Raw genomic sequence first — 20,078 nt, forward strand, 5'->3', positions numbered from 1 at the left:
CAGTGCCAGGTCCACCCTCCTCTGTAGCAAAGAGCTTTTTTGTGTGGATGATAAGAGATTTCAAGAATTGGGTCCTCAGTACTCATGGGCTTATGGATAAAGCAATACATTACATTCTTTACGCATGGAGTAAAGTGAAGATTCCCATTGGAGCCACGGTCGGGGTGATTTTGAGTCTCCCTGCTATAGCCATGACACTGCTTCTTCCTGGGAGAGCTCTGTCTAGAAGGCCCAGAGTTGGGTCCCATGGCCCACCCTGCCCCTTACTAGCTTTTTGGCCTTCGACTGGTCTTGCATCCTCTCTGAGTGGGTCTCACAACTCTTATATGCAAGAATATACCAGTCTGGAAAATCAGGGTTTTTTTCAATAATGCAATGACAGTGTTATTATGAGAAACAAGTGAAAAAATATCTGCTAAAGCACTTTAATTTATATAAGCTTTGCCATTGTAAGGTTGTATCATTGGCAATGTCGTCACCTATTTTTAGAGCCTACCAATAAGAGTCCATGACATCAGACATCTGTGAACATCAAGGTGTTATTCAAGAAATGCACACCCCAAATTGCATTTGCATGGTAATTGGTACCATGGGGTCAGTGTGTGTGTCAGATAGTTCGAGCCAGAAGTGAGTACACAGGGACTTGTGGCTTGCTGTGCGTGTTTTTAAATGAAAGAGCTTGTCCTGTGGTCTTTTGTAAGTAACTGGAGGATTTCAGTAGGGGAGTGAAGTCCAAGAGCGGACATTTGTTTTAGCAAAGTGTCCCTTGTGGCAGTGTGGAGGCTGATTTGGGTGGAGAGAGACTGGAGGCAGGGAGACATTATTATTATCCAGGCAGGACTCAGGGGAAGAGTGGTTAAGAGATGAGCTCTGAAGCCAGACAGGTTGGGATCCAATTCTGGCTCCTGCTTGTTTGACCTCAGGCAGGTTTCCTTAGCTCTCTGTGTCTTGTCTTGTGCATCTGTGAATAGGACTGTTGTGCAGGTTAAAAATTGCAATCAAGGCGAAGTTCTTAAAGCAGACTTTGGCACATGGTAAGCTCTCAAATGTTAGCTGGTATTCAAGTGTATTTTTTATTGTGGTAAAGTATATATAACATAAAATTTGCCATTTTAACCATTTAAAATGTACAGTTCAGTGGCATTAATTACATCCACAGTGTTGTGCAACCATTGCCACTATTTGTTTCCAAAACGTTTTCATCACCCCAAACAGAAACTCTGTAACCATTAAACATTAACTCCCATTCCCCACCCCCACACACACACCCTGGTAACCTTTCTGTCTCTATGAATTTGCCTTTTCTAGGTGCCTCATATAAGTGGAATCATACAACATTTGTCCTTTTGTGTCTGGCTTATTTCACTTAGTATAATGTTTTCTAGGCTCATTCATGTTGTAGCATGTATCAAAACTTTATTCCTTTTTAAGGCTGAGTAATATTCTATTGCATGTATATACAATCTTGTTTATCCATTCATCTGTTGATGGACACTTGGGTTGTTTCCACCTTTTGGCTATTGTGAATAATGCTGCAGTAAACGTTTGCATACAAGTATCTGTTTGAGCCCTGCTTTCAGTTCTTTGGGGGTATATACCTAGGAGTGGAATTGCTTGGTCATATGGTAGTTATATGTTTAACTTTTTGAGGAACCACCATACTGTTTTCCACAGCAGCTATGCCATTTTACATTCCCAACAGCAATGTACAAGGGTTCCAGTTTCTCCGCATCCTCATCAATACTTGTTTTCCTTTTTTTTTTTTTTTTTTTTTTAATTCTATTCATCTTAGTGGGTATGAAGGGGTATCTCATTGTGGTTTTGACTTGCATTTCCCTAATGACTAATGATATCAAGTATCTTATGTGCTTATGGGCCATTTGTATATCTTCTTTAGAGAAACATCTGTTCAAGTTCTTTGCTTGGTATTCATGTTTTGAAGGCAGTATGGGAGGAATGGAGAGAAACAGAGAGATTGAGGAAGTAGATAGAGCCCAACTGGGTAACTGGTTAGAGATGGGGGTTAACATTGAGTTTTCCAGCCTGGGGAAGTGGGTAGATAATGGGCTGTCAAGCAAGATAGCTCCCCTTTCTTCCAGAGAAGGGGCAGGTTGGAGGGAAGATGTTGGGTTTGAGTGGGACTGCGTTGAGCCTGGTGTGCCTGGGTGTTGTGCAGATGGAGAGTCTGCAGGATGCACTGCCATACCCATGTGCCTGATTGGTTTATTTGGAAAAATGCAGGGCATATTTTAAGTTTTGTCTCCACCCTGCTTTAATCTAAGAAGCAACTTAAGAAATTTGGTCATTATTAGGCTTCTCTTTCTGGCAAATGTGAACAGTCATTGGGGGGGACAACAGAATCTGGGATTTATGAACCAACCTCTTTCCTGTACTGGTTTCTCAGCCCTTAAGCACCTGCTTGATCATATCAGTCCTTCCAAGCTCATGGGGTGCTGCTCTGAAGCTTTGGGTGTGAGCATTCTTGACAATGGCTTCTGAGGCTTTCTCCAGTGACCCTCTCAGTCTCTCAGATATTTGCCTCTCCCTTACCCTTCCCCAACTTCGTGTCATTAGCAGTTAGTGCTAAGCAAATGCCTGCCATGTCGCCCACAACCCACTGAATTTCTCTGAATTACTTCTTGGCAAAATTGGATATTATATCACTGTATTACATTGTGTCCAGGTGGAAATTTGTGTGTGCATAGTCATATCCACACTGCAATGGAAAGTGAGGTTTGAGCAACTGTCCTACCCCTAAAGAAGCAACCATTGGGGAATGAGCCCCCGTGGTGTCTTGTTTTCTCTACTTCTAGAGCCGTAGCAGGCTGGCAGCCATCACTAAGAAAGCATCCTATCATGTGGCTCAGGCAGGCAATGTTTGCAGATTGTCCCCTGATGCCATCTGCCTGTGAGGCTGCAGAAACCCCCGGCAACTGCTGTTCTAGCAGGTGCTGGGGCTGCTGAGGTGGGAGTCCGTGTACACACACATGCATGCACACAGCTTTGTGCTGTGTTGGCCTGGGACGCCAGCTGAAACTCTCAACCAACCCAGCAAAGCACCAGCCACAGTTGCTGGTTTCCGGTGGGGCCCTGATGAGGGGGAGAGGGCGAGGCTGTTGTGAACAGAGCCAGCAATTGGGGAATTGGATATGGTAACTAACGCTTGGGTGTGTAGGAAGCTGCCAGGCAGTGGCTATGTTTTGACAAGCTTTTGTTCTTTTCTTTCCACCTCTGCCCAGGCCAAATTGTGGCCCCCTACCTAATTTCCCATCTTCATGTTCACTCCATAGAAGGAGCCCATCCCCATTTGTTGCCCTGGGCTCTTTCTAAAGAACACCTCTCTCATCCTTCCTGCCACTCACATGCTTTGGGTCTAGCCCTTAGCTTCCTCTTTTCCCCAAGTCAGCGTGATCATGGGTTCAGACAAGCCCAGAACCCCTCTGCTCCAGACCTGCAGTGTGAATTACTATCATTTCTGGCTATTAATGCTTTTGAAAATAATTATGCAAATTATTAAAGTAATTTGAAATAATTGTATCGGCCATCAGGTTTTAAAAATCCAGATCTTAATGGAGCTTTGATAAGAGACCACTTAGAGCAAACTTTGTCTATAAAGGGCCAGGTATTTTAAGCTTTGATTTTAAGCAGTGACTCAACTCTGCCTTAGTAGCATCAAAGCAGCCATAGAAAATACTGAAACGAATGAAGGTGGTTGTGTTGTAATGAAACTTTATGGAAACGGGTGGTGGGCTGTAGTTTGCTGACCTCTGGCCTAGAATGATAGTCTTTATTTCACTTTGTTATCCTTATATTTTTCTTTGTCAAGAGCTAAAAAAGGCAGAGGATCTTGACGACTGTAAATGAACTTAAATCATCATCTTTTGGGTTTCACATAATTGTGAGCACAATGGTGATTTGGAAATATGCTTCTCTAAACCCCTGTTGGGAAGAATAGAAATCAAAAGGCTTTTAAGGGGTGACTCTACTTGGCCAAAGCTTGTCATTGCTCAAAAAGGAGAACAGGCTGTCACTTAGAGCTGTACAGTGGCCTTTATGTATCATTCATTCTTTATAGTCACTTGGAATGGCCATAGTCACATAAGGTCACATCACCATATTGGGCATCATTCCATTTTATAGGACCAGGAGCATCTCTAGTAAATGTAAGGAAACAAGCTATAAAAATGGTGTTTTTAAAGCATCACGTTATACTGAGTTGAGACCATTATAGTTCATTTCCAGAAAGCTGAAGCTTAAAATAGTCAAAGAGGCATTCTAAAATTTCAAACTACAATCTTGTTTTCCTTTTATCTATCCTCACAGGAAATAAAGAAAGAGATGAAGAAAGACCCTCTCTCCAGCAAAGCTCCAGAAAAGCCCATGCATGAAGTGTCCAGTGGAAATGCTTTGCTGTCTTCTGAAACAATTCTAAGAACCAATAAGAGAGGTATGGAAAAGAAGACAGAGCCCCCTCCCCCCACACAAAGCAAAACTGGAAATGTCTGGGTGAACTGTGTCAAATGTTGAATTGCTGAAAAATTGAATGGCATTTCCCTTTTGGTTTTTTGTATAAATTTTAGACACACACACACCCGGCAAGTAACAGTACAATAACTATAATAAAGGGAACTAATAAAGAAAATTTTTTTTGACAATAGGAAAGCAGACTAAATTTTTAAATGCTGATTTTTCTAGGACTTCAGCTTTTGCTTTTGTATCTATTTTTGTGGATGAAAGGTGACTTTAGAGAATGCTGTGGTGCAGGCTGAGCTGTGTGTGTCTGGCCATGCTCTCTTTTTAATTTAAGAGCAGGGTTTATTAGGGTCTTTCTCTCTCTACCACTGGGCTCCCGAACACAGACCTTGTCTCTCTCAGTTTAGGAGCCGAACGTGCGAAGATATAGCTCTCACATCCATCTAACCAAGAGACCTTTAACTGTCTTCTTAGCCTCTTTTGAGACCACAAGGCAGATTTTCAGGTGTCAGCTTGTTGGAGTTTGTTTTCTCCCCAGCCCCACTTTGTGACATTGTTGTTTGAAACGACATGAAAGAGAATATAAGATTGTAGAGAGGACTCTACTCGGTTTTATACCGTAGTCACACTAGATGTCCTTAGTTTTTGCTGACCCCGCTCTCCCTGTGGATCAACCAGGCTGACACCGAGCGTGCCCGCTGTAGGTGAGCATTTGGCTGCAGGCTTTTCATGGCCTTATTACTTCCTTAAAGAGAAATATAGGGTTGTTCAAAAGCCAGAGCAGGAAATGTATTAGCAAAGAGTTCCATTAAAAAGAAAAAAGAAGGCAAGTTTACATAACCATGGGGGAAGAACAGCTAATCTTTCATAAAATTTAGACAGCATAAGAATTTGTCCAATAAACAGTCCATTGATCATAGTGCTTCAGACATTAGCTTTGTGTCTCTCTTCCTTCCTGCTTCTTCCTCTACCCCCTCCAGCTGCCCTGGGTTACATTTCCTTTTTTGAATTATTCAGATTAAATATTGGCTGGAGGCCCATGCTGGTTAGCAGCTATAGGATTTTCTTTTCTTGTTTTTTTTTTTTTAATCCCATCCTACAAATGCAGGGGACTTCCCATTTTAAGAATTAAGCATATTTTGCTGTAAAACTATAGTCGTCCCCAAAAGTGCCTCCTTCATTCTTGCAAGTAAGTTCCAGAACTCCTGAGGCCTGCCCTCACTGGATTTGGAGAGCCTAGAGTTCAGTGCGTCTTTCTACATTCCCAAGCTCCTCTGCTGGTCTGAGCCCCTCCTGTTCCTCCTGATGCTTCTTGGGTCGGTGGGCCCAGGAATTGCATACACGTTGACCAGCAGCAAGGCCTCTCCTGCCAGCCCTGTTTTTGTAAAGTAAACAAGAGAATTAAGGTAATTAATTAATTTAACAAGATAAGGAATTAATTAAGTTAAGGAATTAAGGTAATTATCCAAATGAGTTGGATAAAATTACCTGAGAACTTTACATCAACGAAGGAATCAAACTTTTCAGATAATTCTCTCTTTACAACTAAAAATCTGGCCTTTGAGGTCCCCTGTGGGATTTTTCATTAACCAGAAAATGGCATTAAAAGAGGTGGTTTATGGACTGACTTTCAGCCCTTAGCCTCCACCTTAGGCCTGCAGCCTGATTATGACCAATCTTTTACTCTTAGGTATTTTATATAATGAATCTGCCAGTGGCAGTGAGACCTTAGCACATAGAGGCATTCTGTAAATACGAAACACATAACAAACCATCTTCATTGTGTCCCAGGCTTCACACTGACCCCCAGGTCACCTGGGCCAAACATAAATTTCCAGTTGAAGGGAAGCATTATGTACCAGGGCGAGGGCCGTCTTTGGCCCTGCCCCCACCCGTCAAGACTAACAGTATCCTACTACTCCTTATAATAAACAGCGGGCCGGATTGATTGGCCTTGTCAGGCCAGATAAATAGTTCATTGTACTGAGCTCAAAAGCTACATTTTTTTCTCACCCCAAATCAATGAAAAACCACTTTTTTTTTCCGTAAAACAAGGATGAGAGGCTAAATCTGTGGGATGATTCTAGTTGCTTGTAAATACTTCCGTCCAACTAATTTTTCAAGTTTTATGAGTTTTCGTAAATGACCTAAGTCTCCTCCTTCCCCTGTTTCCATCAAACTTTGTCCCTAGAAATCTCTTGGAAGTTTTTGTCTGTTGCTGTTGTTATGGAGGGAAGTTGCTTTCAGAGTTTGGTAACAGCTTTCTTTGATTCACTAACATGGTATCTTTCTTACAGTATATAAGTCCACCTTATGATTTAGCTTGGACCCTGTGAGAATTTAATAGAATTAACACAAGTTCTTTATATTTATCGAAAATGAGATGACTATTTACTTTATATGGGCCTTATCATTTGATACGGGCTTAGCATTGGTTTAATAAAGAAAGATTGAAGACTATTTCTATTATGAGTCTGAAATTGAGCCACTTCATTGGATGTTGAACTTGAGATAGACTTAGCTGAAGAAGCTTGCCCAGTTGTGTCTAGAGGTTTTTATGTTTGAGGACGTGCCTCGCTTTGCAGCAATGTCGAATGGGTTGTAACACCTCATGGTGTGGGATGAGCTCGCCCTCCCCAGGCACCTGCATAAGGGCAAAAGATACCCTAGGCTTGAAGAAAGTTATTCATAGCCTTCAGAAAAGGCCAGGATTGTGGAAACATTAGTTTGGGGACCAATTAGTTTCAGTTTTCAGCTTTAACCTTTACAGATTTCTACAGAGTTGATGTAGGGAGGTACTGGAATGACTCCATGGACTTTTCATTTGAGAAAAACATGTGACTGAAATTGAGAGAGAGAGAGCAGGTCCTCCAGCTGGCTTGGCAGCCGTCAGCTATATGTTCCAGGCATTAGGACCGTAGGGACAGTTGTGCCTGCTCTCACCCCTGGCCACTTCTCTGGTTGTTACCCAAGTCACAGTGAAGGAGCTTCCTGTTTAAAACAAGCCTTTCCCAAGGAGTAAGAAGTCATTTTTCATTTAAACTTGCAGCATGGATGTTGTATATCCTGAAGTTACCCCAGACTCTGGTATGTTGACAAATTGCAGCCAGAAAATCTGAAAACTTTCCTTGGAGCCAAATGTCATTCTTATGAACCAGACAGAAAAAGATTGTCTGTTTCCTTCTGAGAATGATTTATTCTTTTGTTTCTTCTGTTGTTAAACCCATATAGGAGAATAACTGGAATGTTCCTCCTAAATTGGAACGTTGATATATGGAGGAATTTTTAAAAAAATGATTCAAACCTCGAGTTTAAAAGCAAAATTGAACAAAATGGTCATTTTAACAGTTAACAGCAAATACTCTAAATACATTCTTAAAAATGAGCAAGGAGGATTTTGTCCATTTGAATATGAACTCTTTTCTACTTGAATTAAAATAAAAAAAATCATTTGGTTTCATCCTTAGAAAAGTTTCTCCACCAGCTTTATCCATGTGATAGGTTAGCTATCCAGGCTGTAATCAATACCCTGTTGGCCTATGTAAGAACCAGCTTCTATTTCAGGGCTCTAGTTTCCCCGTTTTTGCATCGTTAGCAGACCTCAGGGGGCAGCTGCCTGTCTGCCTCTCTCTGAACCCCTCCTGCTGCCTGTAATTTTGGACCTTGTTGCTTCCTCACTTTTGGGTGGATACTAATGAACATTCAGTATCACATGTTGATGGCATGCCTACTATTGGCCTGCCCTTGTGCTTGGTGTTGGGGCAGATAGAAAGACTAGAAAAACACCAGCCAGTCCTGCCTGCAAGCAGTTCCAGTCTGTTGTATCACTTGGGAAATGTTAAGAAAGTGCTACACATTTCTTTTATCTTTTTTATGGCAAAGTGGGGCTATGTCTCTTATTTACTTCTGTCATTCTGAATGTGAAGCCACTCCACGGGTTTCTGGTTGGCTTTATATGTCCTTGTTTCTATTTCCAGTTTATCATGAATTCAGTGTTTGGTAAGTCTCTATTGTATTTTGCACATTTATTATTCTTTGCTATTATTATTGTTATTGTTATGCTTTCCTGATATAAAATGTATTTTATAATCATCTTTTTAAGTCGCTCTGCTACTTTGGCATCTGCCTTCTGAAAGATAAACTGCTTTTCCCATCTTTATTTAAGGTTTGTTATGCATTTGCATTCTACTGCCCCTTCCAGAGATTAATGCTGAAAGATCTGATGGTTTAAAAGATGTTATTTGTAACAGGTTTAGCACTGATGCTACAAGATGAGATTCAAGTTGAGATGGGGGAGGGTTGAGATGGGGGAGTTGGTATGTGGATATGACTTTGATCGTTGAATGTGACACTGTGGGCTCATTTCTCATGTGTTCAGTCCTTCAGACAGGTTTAATTCAAAAGTTTTCCTTAACAGAAGGACCAACAGCTGCTCTGCCTCTGGTGACACACTGTTGCTTTAAAAGTGCAGAAATTCTTCAGAATTCATTTTGTGTGTGGATGGGTGACACATACATGCCCCTCAACATAGTCTGGGCCTCGTGTTTGCCACACGGAAGGGCTCTCCATTTTGGTCTGCTGCCTGTAGCTCTCGGAAGAATTTTACCTAGTGTTTATCTCTCTTTTCCTCACAGTTTCAGCACTAGTCATTCCAATCCCTAAACAGATCTGGCCATAGTGACCTCCCTCCCTTGTCTCTACTGAAGGGGAAACATTTTTTCGAACTTGCATTTCTTTAGCATTTACTTGGCTACTCGGAACACTGTTTTTGAGGTGTCTGTTGGCCTGTTCATTAGAACATGAGTGAGTGTGTGCGTGTGTACACAAATGTGCATGTGCTGGCAGGGAACTCTCGTGTTGGCTTGGAGGCAGTGGCCTGGATCTTGATAGGCTGTGGGCTCTTTGTTTGAAATGAAACTGTAAACAAAGGATGGAAAAAGTGTGTCCTTAATAAAGAAAATGTCAACTGCTTTGATTTTCCATTGCTTTGTTAAGGTAGACATAAGATCTGGGGATTTGTTTATAGAAACAAGACTTTTTTCCTTGCACATTTCCTTTTGGGGAAACAAATGTGAATTACCCCCAGTTAACTAGGAATTTGAAAATGTGGCATGTTGGGTCAGATTTTTCTTTGAGTTTCCAAATCACCTGTCAGTTTTACCTAAATTGCTGGCTTTTGTGGATAGATAGAAGAGTAAGAGTTAAGAGAAGGCATTACTGTTGTGTGGAGGCTCTTGACTATCCTCTGAGCTGGGCTTTCCCGTGGGGAGAGGAAAATAAAGCTGGCAACCTGGCAGTGAACGTGGACGGATATAATACATAGTCATTCAATAATATATATGTCTATGTGAACGTATCTGTATATGCATTTATAGTCTTTTTTTTTCCCCCAGTGGGCCTTCATTCTTGAAAGTTTGAGAGTAAAGGGACTATAAAGAGGTCTTCTAAAGTTAATGATCCCTGGTTGCATTTCTGACAAGTTCTGTTGGGAGCCTATGTTAGGACCAGTAATTGATGTTAGAGTATGTGGCCCTTGTTCATTTTCTTATCTGAGAAGTACTGCCTCCTGGGTCTAGGGGTGGTGGTAAAATGTGTGGAGAAAGTAATTCTGGAGGGGTGTTGCTATCATATATTTTCTACACATTTTTATGTGTGGGTCATTGACAAAATTGGTTTTTAGAATTTTTCTTCTATTATATTTATCTACTTTCAATCTCCATGTCCTGGTTCCAAGGCACTAACACTAGAGTAGTGAGTGTCCCATGGAACAGTCGTTGATTTAGATTTCCACTGCACTCCTGCTGGGTTTCCCCAAGTCCACCCAGAGGACCATCCATGAAGTGGTTTTGTGGTGGTGGCTCCACCTGGTGGCTCTCCTAGGAAACTCTTCCTCTTTACCTTTTCTTTCTCCCTGGGGGAACCTTGCACAAGATGCCTGTGGTTCTTCTGAGTTGGTGTTCTCAATTCATGCAATTCCATCTCAGACCCATGGCTACCCACATTACACACGTTTTCTTTAGCTCCTTTCCTTTCTTTTCTAATATTTGCTCATTGAACTCACAGAATCTGTTTCTCCATCCTTGTTCCATCTGTTATAACTTTACTGACCAGGATCATTGTAAGCATAAAAAGAAAGGACTCCTGTCAGCATGACTCTAGGTGGAGATATTAATTTGGACACAATAAAGAATTACACTAAAATCCCTGCAGGTAAACCAAAGTCTCGTCCTTATAGCTCCAAGTACCCCTAACCACTTCTTGTTGAACCCGATTTTCCTCAAAGGAGCAATATTTTATTACTGATATTGTTTTCAGTTGTCAGTAGGTGGTGAAATAAAAAGCCAGCTGGCTTTGTTGGCTTCCTTCTCGTTTGCCAGTTCTCTATAGGAAGCTCCTTCTTGCCTGGGCACTAGCTGCCCCCCTGCCCCCCTCTGGGTATCCCACCAAGCAAAACTATTCTTGATAAGTAAAACTGCTTCTTCTTTAATTTCATTGCTTTTCGGTTTGTGTTAGTTGATTGACATTGCAGATGTGCCTTGTTTTAGTGACATTGGGGGTTAGTCTGGAAGCTTAATCACCACTTATGACTCTGTTTCTATGGGAGGAGCATTCGGAATTCCAGACATTGTGCATAGTGCATAACGCACTTGTAAATCTGATTTCCTATTTTGTTTTTTATATTGCTGGCATGAAGCCTTAGGTACCTTTTAAAAGTCAGAGAGTCCATATAAATGGAAATGACTGAAGTTTTCTCATGTTTCGGAGGAGTGTACAATCCATGTGTTGCAGAATGCTGGAATTGTACATGCTTTATACAATCCACCAGGCTTTGAGGATAGCACTGAGTTCAACCACATTGCACCATTGTATACAGAGCTTATTTCCACCAATCCTGAGATGGACCTTGGTGGGCCCAAGTTTGTATAAGGCATGTTCTGAAAGGGATGCTATTGTATATTTCCATCTACTAGAGAGGAGACCGTGCAAGAAATGTGGATCACTCGGATAGAAACCGGGCCAGCATTTCTCAGTGTGTGTTGTACAGAATTATAGCCCTGCAAAGTATTCCACAAAAGAGAGTTGGAGACAGAGAGATAAGGAGACAAAGAGGGAGAGAAAATTGGCTCTCTGGACAAGTGAATTTCGGCTACAGCTGTATGCACTAACACCCTGTTAGAGACTGACAAGCATATTAGCATATGGCAGGCTCTCAGATGGCCTCTGGTAAGGAAACTTGCTTATCTTTGCTCACTGAACCACATTTTACTGAATACTAGTTAGAACTCTGCTTTGGTACGTGCTCGGCTTTAAAATGCAGGTCAAGATGCTGTCTAAGCATATCTGAGATCATCTTTATTATTATTTTTTTTTGTGAGGAGATCAGCCCTGTGCTAACACCTGCCAATCCTCCTCTTTTTTTGCTGAGGAAGACTGGCCCTGGGCTAACATCCGTGCCCATCTTCCTCCACTTTATATGGGACGCCGCCACAGCATGGCCTGACAAGCGGTGCGTCGGTGCGCGCCCAGGATCCGACCTGGCGAACCCCGGGCCGCTGCAGTGAAGCGCGCGCACTTAACCGCTTGCGCCACCCGGCCGGCCCCTGAGATCGTCTTTAGATTCTCCCTTGCACAGGGAATGTTCAAGTGAGTGAGCGGAGATGGTGGTGCTGGCACTGTGAGAAATGACTGATGACACTTCTAAAGCCTGTGGCTGTGAAAACACAAGTTAGATGATGCTAGGAGAATGTTCCCTGAATCTAAAACTTGAAAGCCAGCCCTTTTGGTAATTTTTCAAGTGACAAGCTTGAAAGGGATTTTTTTCCTTGATCATTTCTTGGGTCCTTGTGTCTAAGAGTGTCTCCCTGGGCTGGGCTTTGGCAGGAAAGGTGGGCTGAGCAGACTGACCCAGTGAATGGTGAGGCTGGGTCTACCTGGGACTTGGGTCAGGATGGAACCTGGGATTCGAGGGGTGGATTTTATAGTGATGACGAAACAGTGATCCCACATAGTCAAAACAGTCCCATTGCCTTCTCTACCTGCTTAAATCGAAAGACGGGGAATCTTAGCTTTTCTTGATACCATTAAAACTCTGAATGGACATAAATAAGAGCTTTGTTTACTTTCTCACCCTATTAGTGAAAGAGGCTGCCATTTTGTGTTCAGGTAATGAACCCGTTTGTGGGGCCGTGAAGAAAAGCCACATGGCCTGCCATTTTAGAGTTGTGGAATCATAGAATTCCTGAGGTGGCTGAGGTCCCTGATGGTGGCCCAGCATTTGGCCTGTTGCAGGGACCCACTCATCGACATGCCAGGCAAGAGGACATGGAGCCTCTTCCCAGGGGACCTGAAAGGACACCCCTCTGATCTGGGGGACTGACCTTTGCCAGAACCCGCATGGAATCCTCCTTTTCAAAGGAAGATTGTTCTGGGTAGCGAGCTGGTAGGTTAATTAAAGGTAATTAATTAGAGATATTGTATTTGGACAGCAGCTGTCCTTACTTGAAGAAAGCCCTGGAAAAGGGGCCTTTTCTTCTGTAGCTTCCTCAGTTTCTTCTAATTACACCTATTGGTCTGTCATCACATCCTGGTCCCCCTGATGCCACCTGCCGCCTCAGCTTAGTCTTTGGACTTGTGGCTTTTTGTGCTTGTGAGGCCCTGGGACTGTTGTACCCTGAACAACAAGGACGTTTCATGGCCCACCTCCCTAACCCATGGTCACGCCGACAGTGGGCCCAGCTGCAGTGCCAGGTGGACCACTCTTGTTGTCCCCAACCAGGAAGGGAAAGAGAGAACAGCTAGAAACTTCCCCTGGGTATGTGTGTGCGCATAAGGAAGCACATTTGAGGAGGACCGAACTGCTTGTTCCGTTTGTGTTTCTCTGGAGACCTGAATAAACTCAGTGGCAGCAGGGCCTTGTTACAGGAAGAACGACTGCTGGCGGATTCCAGACCCCACCTCTGCTACCCCCCCCAAAGTTTCTGTGGGACTTTAGGCAAGTCTTATACTCTGTTTTCTAATCTGTAAAATAAGGAGACTACTCTTGTTAATTCCCTCAGGGTAATTGTGAGGATAAAAATGAGGAAAGAGAATAAATTTGGGGGCAGAGGGAGGGAAGAGAGTAAAGTAGGTTGGGGAGTCATTCACTGAATACAGCAGTAGTTGTTATTAAAAGTGGTAAACTGCTAGGAAGACCCCAGAGCATTGGAGAAAAATTACAGGTTTATGGAAAATAATAATCAAGTGTTATTTCCGTGAAGCAACCAGCGATCAGATGTATGTGGAGTGTTCTCCAGGATAGACCATATGGTAGGCTATAAAAGAAGTCTCAATAAATTTGAAAGGATTAAAATCATACAGAGTATGTTCTCCAACAGCGGTGGAGTTAAATTAGAAATCAACAACAGAAGGAAATAGGGGAAATTCACAAATATATTGAAATTAAACAACATACTCCTAAATAACCAGTGGGTCAAAGAAGAATCCACAAGGGAAATTTTAAAATACTTTGAAATGAATGAAAATGAAAACCCAACGTCCAAAAATTTACTGCATGCAGCTAAGCAATGCTTAGAGTGAAATTTATAGCTGCAAATGCCTATATTCAAAAAGAAAACAAATCTCAATACCCTAACTTTCTTTTTTCCCCCAACTTTAGTGAGATATAATTGACATACAACATTGTGTAAGTTTAAAGTGTACAGTGTGATGATTTGATGTGTGTATATATTGTGAAATGATTACCACAATAAGGTTAGTTAATAAATTGTTTGCCTCACATAATTACCATTTTTTAAGTTGTTGTGGTGAGAACATATAAGATTTGTCTTTCTCTGACTTATTTCACTTATCATAATGCCCTCAAGGTTCATTCATTTTGTTGCAAATGGCAAGATTTCCTCTTTTTTTATGGATGAGTAATATTTCTGTGTGTGTGTATCACCTTTTCTTTATCCATTCATCTGTCAGTGGACACTTAGGTTGTTTCCCTGTATTGGGTATTGTGAATAATGCTACAATGAACATGGGGGTACAGATATCTAGATAGTGATTCCATCTCCTTTGCAAATATATGCCCAGAAGTGGAATTGTCAATAGCCTAACTTTCTACCTTAAGAAACTAGAAAAAGCATTAACTGAACCCAAAGCAAGCAGAAAGAAGGAAATTATAAAGATTAGAGTGGAAATAAGTGAAATAGACAATAGAAAAACACTATAGAAAATCAATGAAACCAAAAGTTCGTTCTTTGAAATGGTCAACAAAATTGATAAACTTTAGCTACACTGATCAAGAAAAACAGAAGAGAAGATTTAAACTACTAATAGAAGGAATTGAGAAGGGGATATCACTACCGATCTTAGAGAAATTAAAAGGGAATGCTATAAACAATTTATACTCTGCTGGTGGGAATGTAAAATAGTACAGCTGTTTTGGAAAATAGTCTGGCATTTCCTCAAACTGTTAAGTATAGAGTTATCATGTGACCCAGCATTCCACACCCAAGAGAAATGAAAACATGTCCACATACAAATTTGTACATGAATGTTGCATAGCAGCACAATTCATAGTAGCCAAAAAATGGAAACAACCCAAATGTCTATCAACTGATGAATGGATGAGCAAAATGTAGTCTATCCCTACAATGGAATATTATTTGGTAATAAAAAGGAATGAAGTACTGATACATGCTACAACATGGATGGGTCTTGAAAACATTACTCTAAATGAAAGGGGCCAGACACAAAAGATCACATATAATTCCATTTATTTGAATGTCCAGAATAGACAAATCTCTAGAGATAAAAAATTGATTAGTGTTTGCCTAGAACTGGGTATGGGAATGGAAAGTGACTGCTAATGGTCATAAGGTTTTTTTGGGGGGGCGATGGAAATGTTCTAAAATTAGATTGTTGTGATGGTTGCACAATTCTATAAATATATAAAAACCATTTAAGTGTACGCTTAAAATGGATGAATTTTATGAGATGTAAATTATATCTCAATAATGCTGTTTAAAAAAAGATTACCACACAAATTGGTGTTAAAATGCAGTGTCTGGCTGTGCCTGGCTGTCTGTCTTTCTCTTTTATATCCCCTACCACTACCCCCTCCCAGCTGAGGAACAAAATGTGTCATTCTATTTATTCAAGTCTTTAAAATTATATATTTCTCAGTGAAGCTTTATATTTTTCTTCATTCAATCAGTTGCCTAGGAGATAGTGAGTCTGAGGGATCAAAAACACACTGTTTTGTTAGTGATGACCTAAATATTAGATAATCGATTTGAGAAGGGTAGAGAACTGACTAGGGCATTCTATTGTTCATTTCTTGAGAAAAAAATGAGGTTCCCTGTAAATCAAAAGCCAAACCTCTTATATTCTAAATTCTGTGCTTCACAGAGAGAGCCTTTGCTGGAAGGGAAAGAATCCATTTCTGGTTCCAATTTTTCTTGCTGTTGTCAGTAACTCTGTGTTGGCTCTTTTTCCTCATAAACCTTTATCTGCAGCTCTGATGATTGCTTAGGCAAGATTCTTAGATGTGGAATTACCGGACAAAACCATGTATATATTTTATGGGACTTTAAGTCATTATGCTCACATAGATTTCCTGAAGCCTTGCGCCAATTTACACCACGGCTAGAAGTGGGAAGAGTGCTTATTAGTGTTTTAAGCTTGAATTTCTTTGATTAATAGAGTGCTTGAACATTTTTTCTTCTGTCATTTGTTCATATTCTTTGCTCTTATATTGAGATCATTATATTTTTCTCACTGATTAGTTTATTATTCCTTTGTCATTCGTGGCAAATTGTGCTTCCCAGTTTGTTGGCTTTCATTTTGTTTACAATTGGTTTTGTACAGAAATCATACATTTTTATGCAGATTAATATATTGATATTTTATGGTTTCTCTAAAGAAATTATCACCTAATTTTTTTCTCCTTTTTACTGGATTCATTTTTTACTCCTAATTTTTAATCTATATGGAATTTTGATGTATATCGTGAGGTTAGTATGCAAATTGATTTTTATTTTGAAATAGCAACTTTTCTGGGACCCTTTATTGAGTAATCCAGCCCTTGCCCCCAGTAATTAATGAGTGATACCTCATTTATCATATAATGTTACTATATATATTAGGGCATTTTTTTCTGGACTTTTAATTCTGTACCATTAATTTGTCTCACCATTCTTGTGTCAGTTTAGTTAACTCTTGCGGTTTTATAATACATTTTAATAAGTAACATGGCTTTTGTCCTTCCTATTATTGTTCTTCACTTTCAAAAATGTGTTAGCTACTCTGACTTATTTATTGTAAAATCATGTGATCAAGATTTTAAAAATTCCATTGGGATTTGAATTTGAATTACATTAGAATTAAAAGTCAATTTAGAAAGAATTAACATTTTTCCAACTTGTTTATTTAAAAATTTTGTATTGTGTCATATAAACTGTCTTGATACATAAGTGCATAAGTGAAAACCTTTTCTCTCCTCCCCAAACATGACAGTGAACCAAGTCTTGCAAATATATCACCAAATTAAAATATATATCCCCTTCTGAATTCTAAACAGCTAATTCTAGTGATCCAGTGACATAGGATATTACTCTTTTGTCAAGCGTCAGTTATGGTTTTATTTGTGCAGCCTTGCTTACTCCTTTTATTTTTTATTTTTATTTATTTATTTTTTTTGTGAGGAGGACCAGCCCTGAGCTAACATCCAATGCCAATCCTCCTCTTTTTTGCTGGGGAAGACTGGCCCTGGGCTAACATCTGTGCCCATCTTCCTCTAGTTTATATGGGATGCCGCCACAGCATATATATATATATATTTTTTGTAATTTCCAAGGAGGAGGCGATTTTATTTTATTTTATTTTTTATTTATTTATTTTTTACCCCAAAGCCCCAGTAGATAGTTGTATGTCAGAGATGCACATCCCTCTAGTTGCTGTATGTGGGACGCGGCCTCAGCATGGCCATAGAAGTGGCGCGTTGGTGTGTGCCCGGGCTTCCGAACCTGGGCTGCCAGCAGCGGAGCGCGCGCACTTAACCCCCAAGCCATGGGGTGGGCCCCACAGCATGGTTTAACAAGCAGTGCGTCCGCGCGCGCCTGAGATCTGAACCAGCGAACCCCGGGCCGCTGCAGCGGAGCGCGTGCACTTAACCGCTTGCGCCACCGGGCCAGCCCCCCTTACTCCTTTTAATGTTATTCCTACCTGGATTGTAGTTATTGTTGGCTTTTGTAAATAGGAGTTTTTTTACCCTCATGTTTCTTTCTTATTGCTGATCCAAAGAAGAATTTACCTTGTGAATATTTCTGTTATAATAGCCCTTTGTGGAACCCTCTTGTTAATTAAAAAATGTTCCCCTTTAATATTAAGAGAATTGTTAGTACTCATCAGTCACTAGCTTTCAGAAGGTGGGTGAGTGGAAATTACAAAATGCTATATTTGAATAAAAGGTATTCTATAAACAATTCCTTAACTTGGTTAGTGCTTTACAGTTTAGAGAGAGAGAGAGAGAGAGAGAGAGACCAAAAGATTTGTTCACTTCTTAGAATAACCCCGTGAAGGGTGGTAAGAGAAAGAGCATTATCAGTCCATTTTAAATCTAAGGAGACTGAGGTAGGAAGAGGTGAACAATGCCTTAGTCAAGGCACCAATAAAGGCAGACGTGGTAAGTCTCGTTCTGCCTTCATTTCTCAAAAATATATGCAGTAATTCGAGGAATAGTGTCAGAAAAGCCTTAGTGAATGGCTGATCTTAAGTGCTTATTTTTGGACACTTGTAGCTGCATTTCATTATATTAAGACACTTATATTCTCTTTTGTTTGTGTGTGTGTACACATGTCTAGATTTTGATTTTCTTTACTAGATTTTAAGCTCTTTGAAAGACATTGTATTTGTCTTTGAACCAACTTTAATTATCGGATGGAAGTATGTACTTGTACTCAAACACCCTAACCGTTTTGAAAAACAAGTTACCAAAAGGAAAACTACCAGAGAGAGAGCAAACTTGTTAAGCTATATAGTTAAAAAGCTATTGAAATTCTGTGATTCAGAGAAATTGTCTTTGGTTACTGAGTGCTGAGGGAGACAGGAGACTTATTAAGTTCTGTTTTGGAAAGTGGATCATGAGAATAAGTAGTGAATCTAGCTCTAGGCCTGATAATGGGCCATTAGCAGAGAAAGCAAAATACATTTCCAAAGGAGGAAATTTGAACCAGATCTTGAGTAACAGGATTGAAAGTAGAAAAAAAAAAAAAGAGATTGAAAGTAGAATTAAGTTATGAGGGTAACCGTGTTTGAGAGAAAGCTCCTAAATTTTTCATATTTCCCAGTATGACATGAGATGTGTGTTGGGAGTATATATTCACGGCAAGGGAAGGTTTAGCTTTTATGTGATCATTTTAATCTGCATTTGATTTTACACTCTTCTTCAAGATTTTCTAAATGAAAGTGTAGAGAGTTCAGTTTATTTTACATACAACAATATATCAGCTCTTCTCTTTTTGTCAGAGTACCTGGGCCAGACTTAGCTTTTCCTTACTTTCTGGCCTTCTCCCTCTCTGATATTTGATTGCTCATCATCACCATTGTCAGAGTCAGGGAGAGAAAGTGAAGATATTAATCAAAAGAGATGGTTGGATTATGTGATTATATGTTAATTTTGCTTGTCAGGAACCCAGTATTATGAATTACCAGTGATTAGTGTTGTGTTTTCAGATTTCAGTTCAAGTAAAATCTGTGTAACCACATCTGGTTGGCTTGGAGAAGACGCTGGAACTCTGAAGCAGGGAGTCCTCTTCTCCCCTCCCCCTCACTCTCTTGCTTCTTTCCCCTCTCTCCCCTTCACTTCTCTCTGGGGCCAACTTGGATGAATTCTTCAGTATTGTCATTCCTTGCAAAGGAAAATCAGATTTCCAGAATGTTTTGCTATTAAGTTTTCCCCTTATTTCTTTTAACCCTTTTCTAGGCCATGGTATTTGACAGATTAGAGCAAACAAATGAACACAGGCATACTGTTAATAGTTATCTTTTTTAAAAAAACATTGTTTAGGGAAAAAATGATTCAAGTTGGCTTATGTTTGACTTTTAAAAATCTTTAAAGCAACTCTTGATAATATCACTGGGAGTAGTTTGTTTTTTTGGAAGAAATTAGCTTTCTTTGCAATTTACTTTTGACTAAATCATAGAGATATAAGGTGAGACACTTGACGTTTTATACAAAGAGAAAAGGTAAGTGAGTTACCAATGTGTCTGACACTGTGTGGACAGGGACAGGCAAACCAAGATGAGCCAGGAATGGAAATTCTGATCCTATTTTGTACATATATATGCACTTAAATACTTCACACTCTCCTCGTAAGCTTTGGCACTATAGCTCTGACCTTTCAGAGAATTCATGTGCAACTCACAGTCATGTTTAAGAGCCTCCTTCCCTCTTTCCTTCCTTCCTTCCCTCTCCCCCTGGCTCCTCCTCCATCCCTCTCTCTGTGATGTCTTACTCTTTAAGCTCCGTCCCATTCTGGAACGGGTCCCTAGGGTATGTATATATGTGCGTATATTACGTGTGTCATTAGCTCTTATTTACATGTGTGCAGGCTTGA

At 40.4% G+C, this 20,078-nt stretch overlaps 1 protein-coding gene across 3 annotated transcripts in view; it reads left to right on the plus strand.

Moving 5' to 3' along the window:
• Nucleotides 1–20,078, plus strand: part of SH3KBP1 (SH3 domain containing kinase binding protein 1) — a 326,276-nt gene that overhangs the window by 120,275 nt on the left and 185,923 nt on the right. For all 3 annotated transcript variants that reach the window (XM_087427608.1, XM_087427607.1, XM_004435176.3), the window contains one exon: nucleotides 4,324–4,447. In XM_087427608.1, coding sequence (XP_087283734.1) covers nucleotides 4,324–4,447 — 124 coding nt within the window. The remainder of the gene's footprint in view (nucleotides 1–4,323; nucleotides 4,448–20,078) is intronic.

The sequence above is a fragment of the Ceratotherium simum genome, chromosome X (assembly GCF_057802395.1).
Source record: "Ceratotherium simum simum isolate JZ-2026a chromosome X, ASM5780239v1, whole genome shotgun sequence".
Lineage (NCBI taxonomy): Eukaryota > Metazoa > Chordata > Mammalia > Perissodactyla > Rhinocerotidae > Ceratotherium > Ceratotherium simum.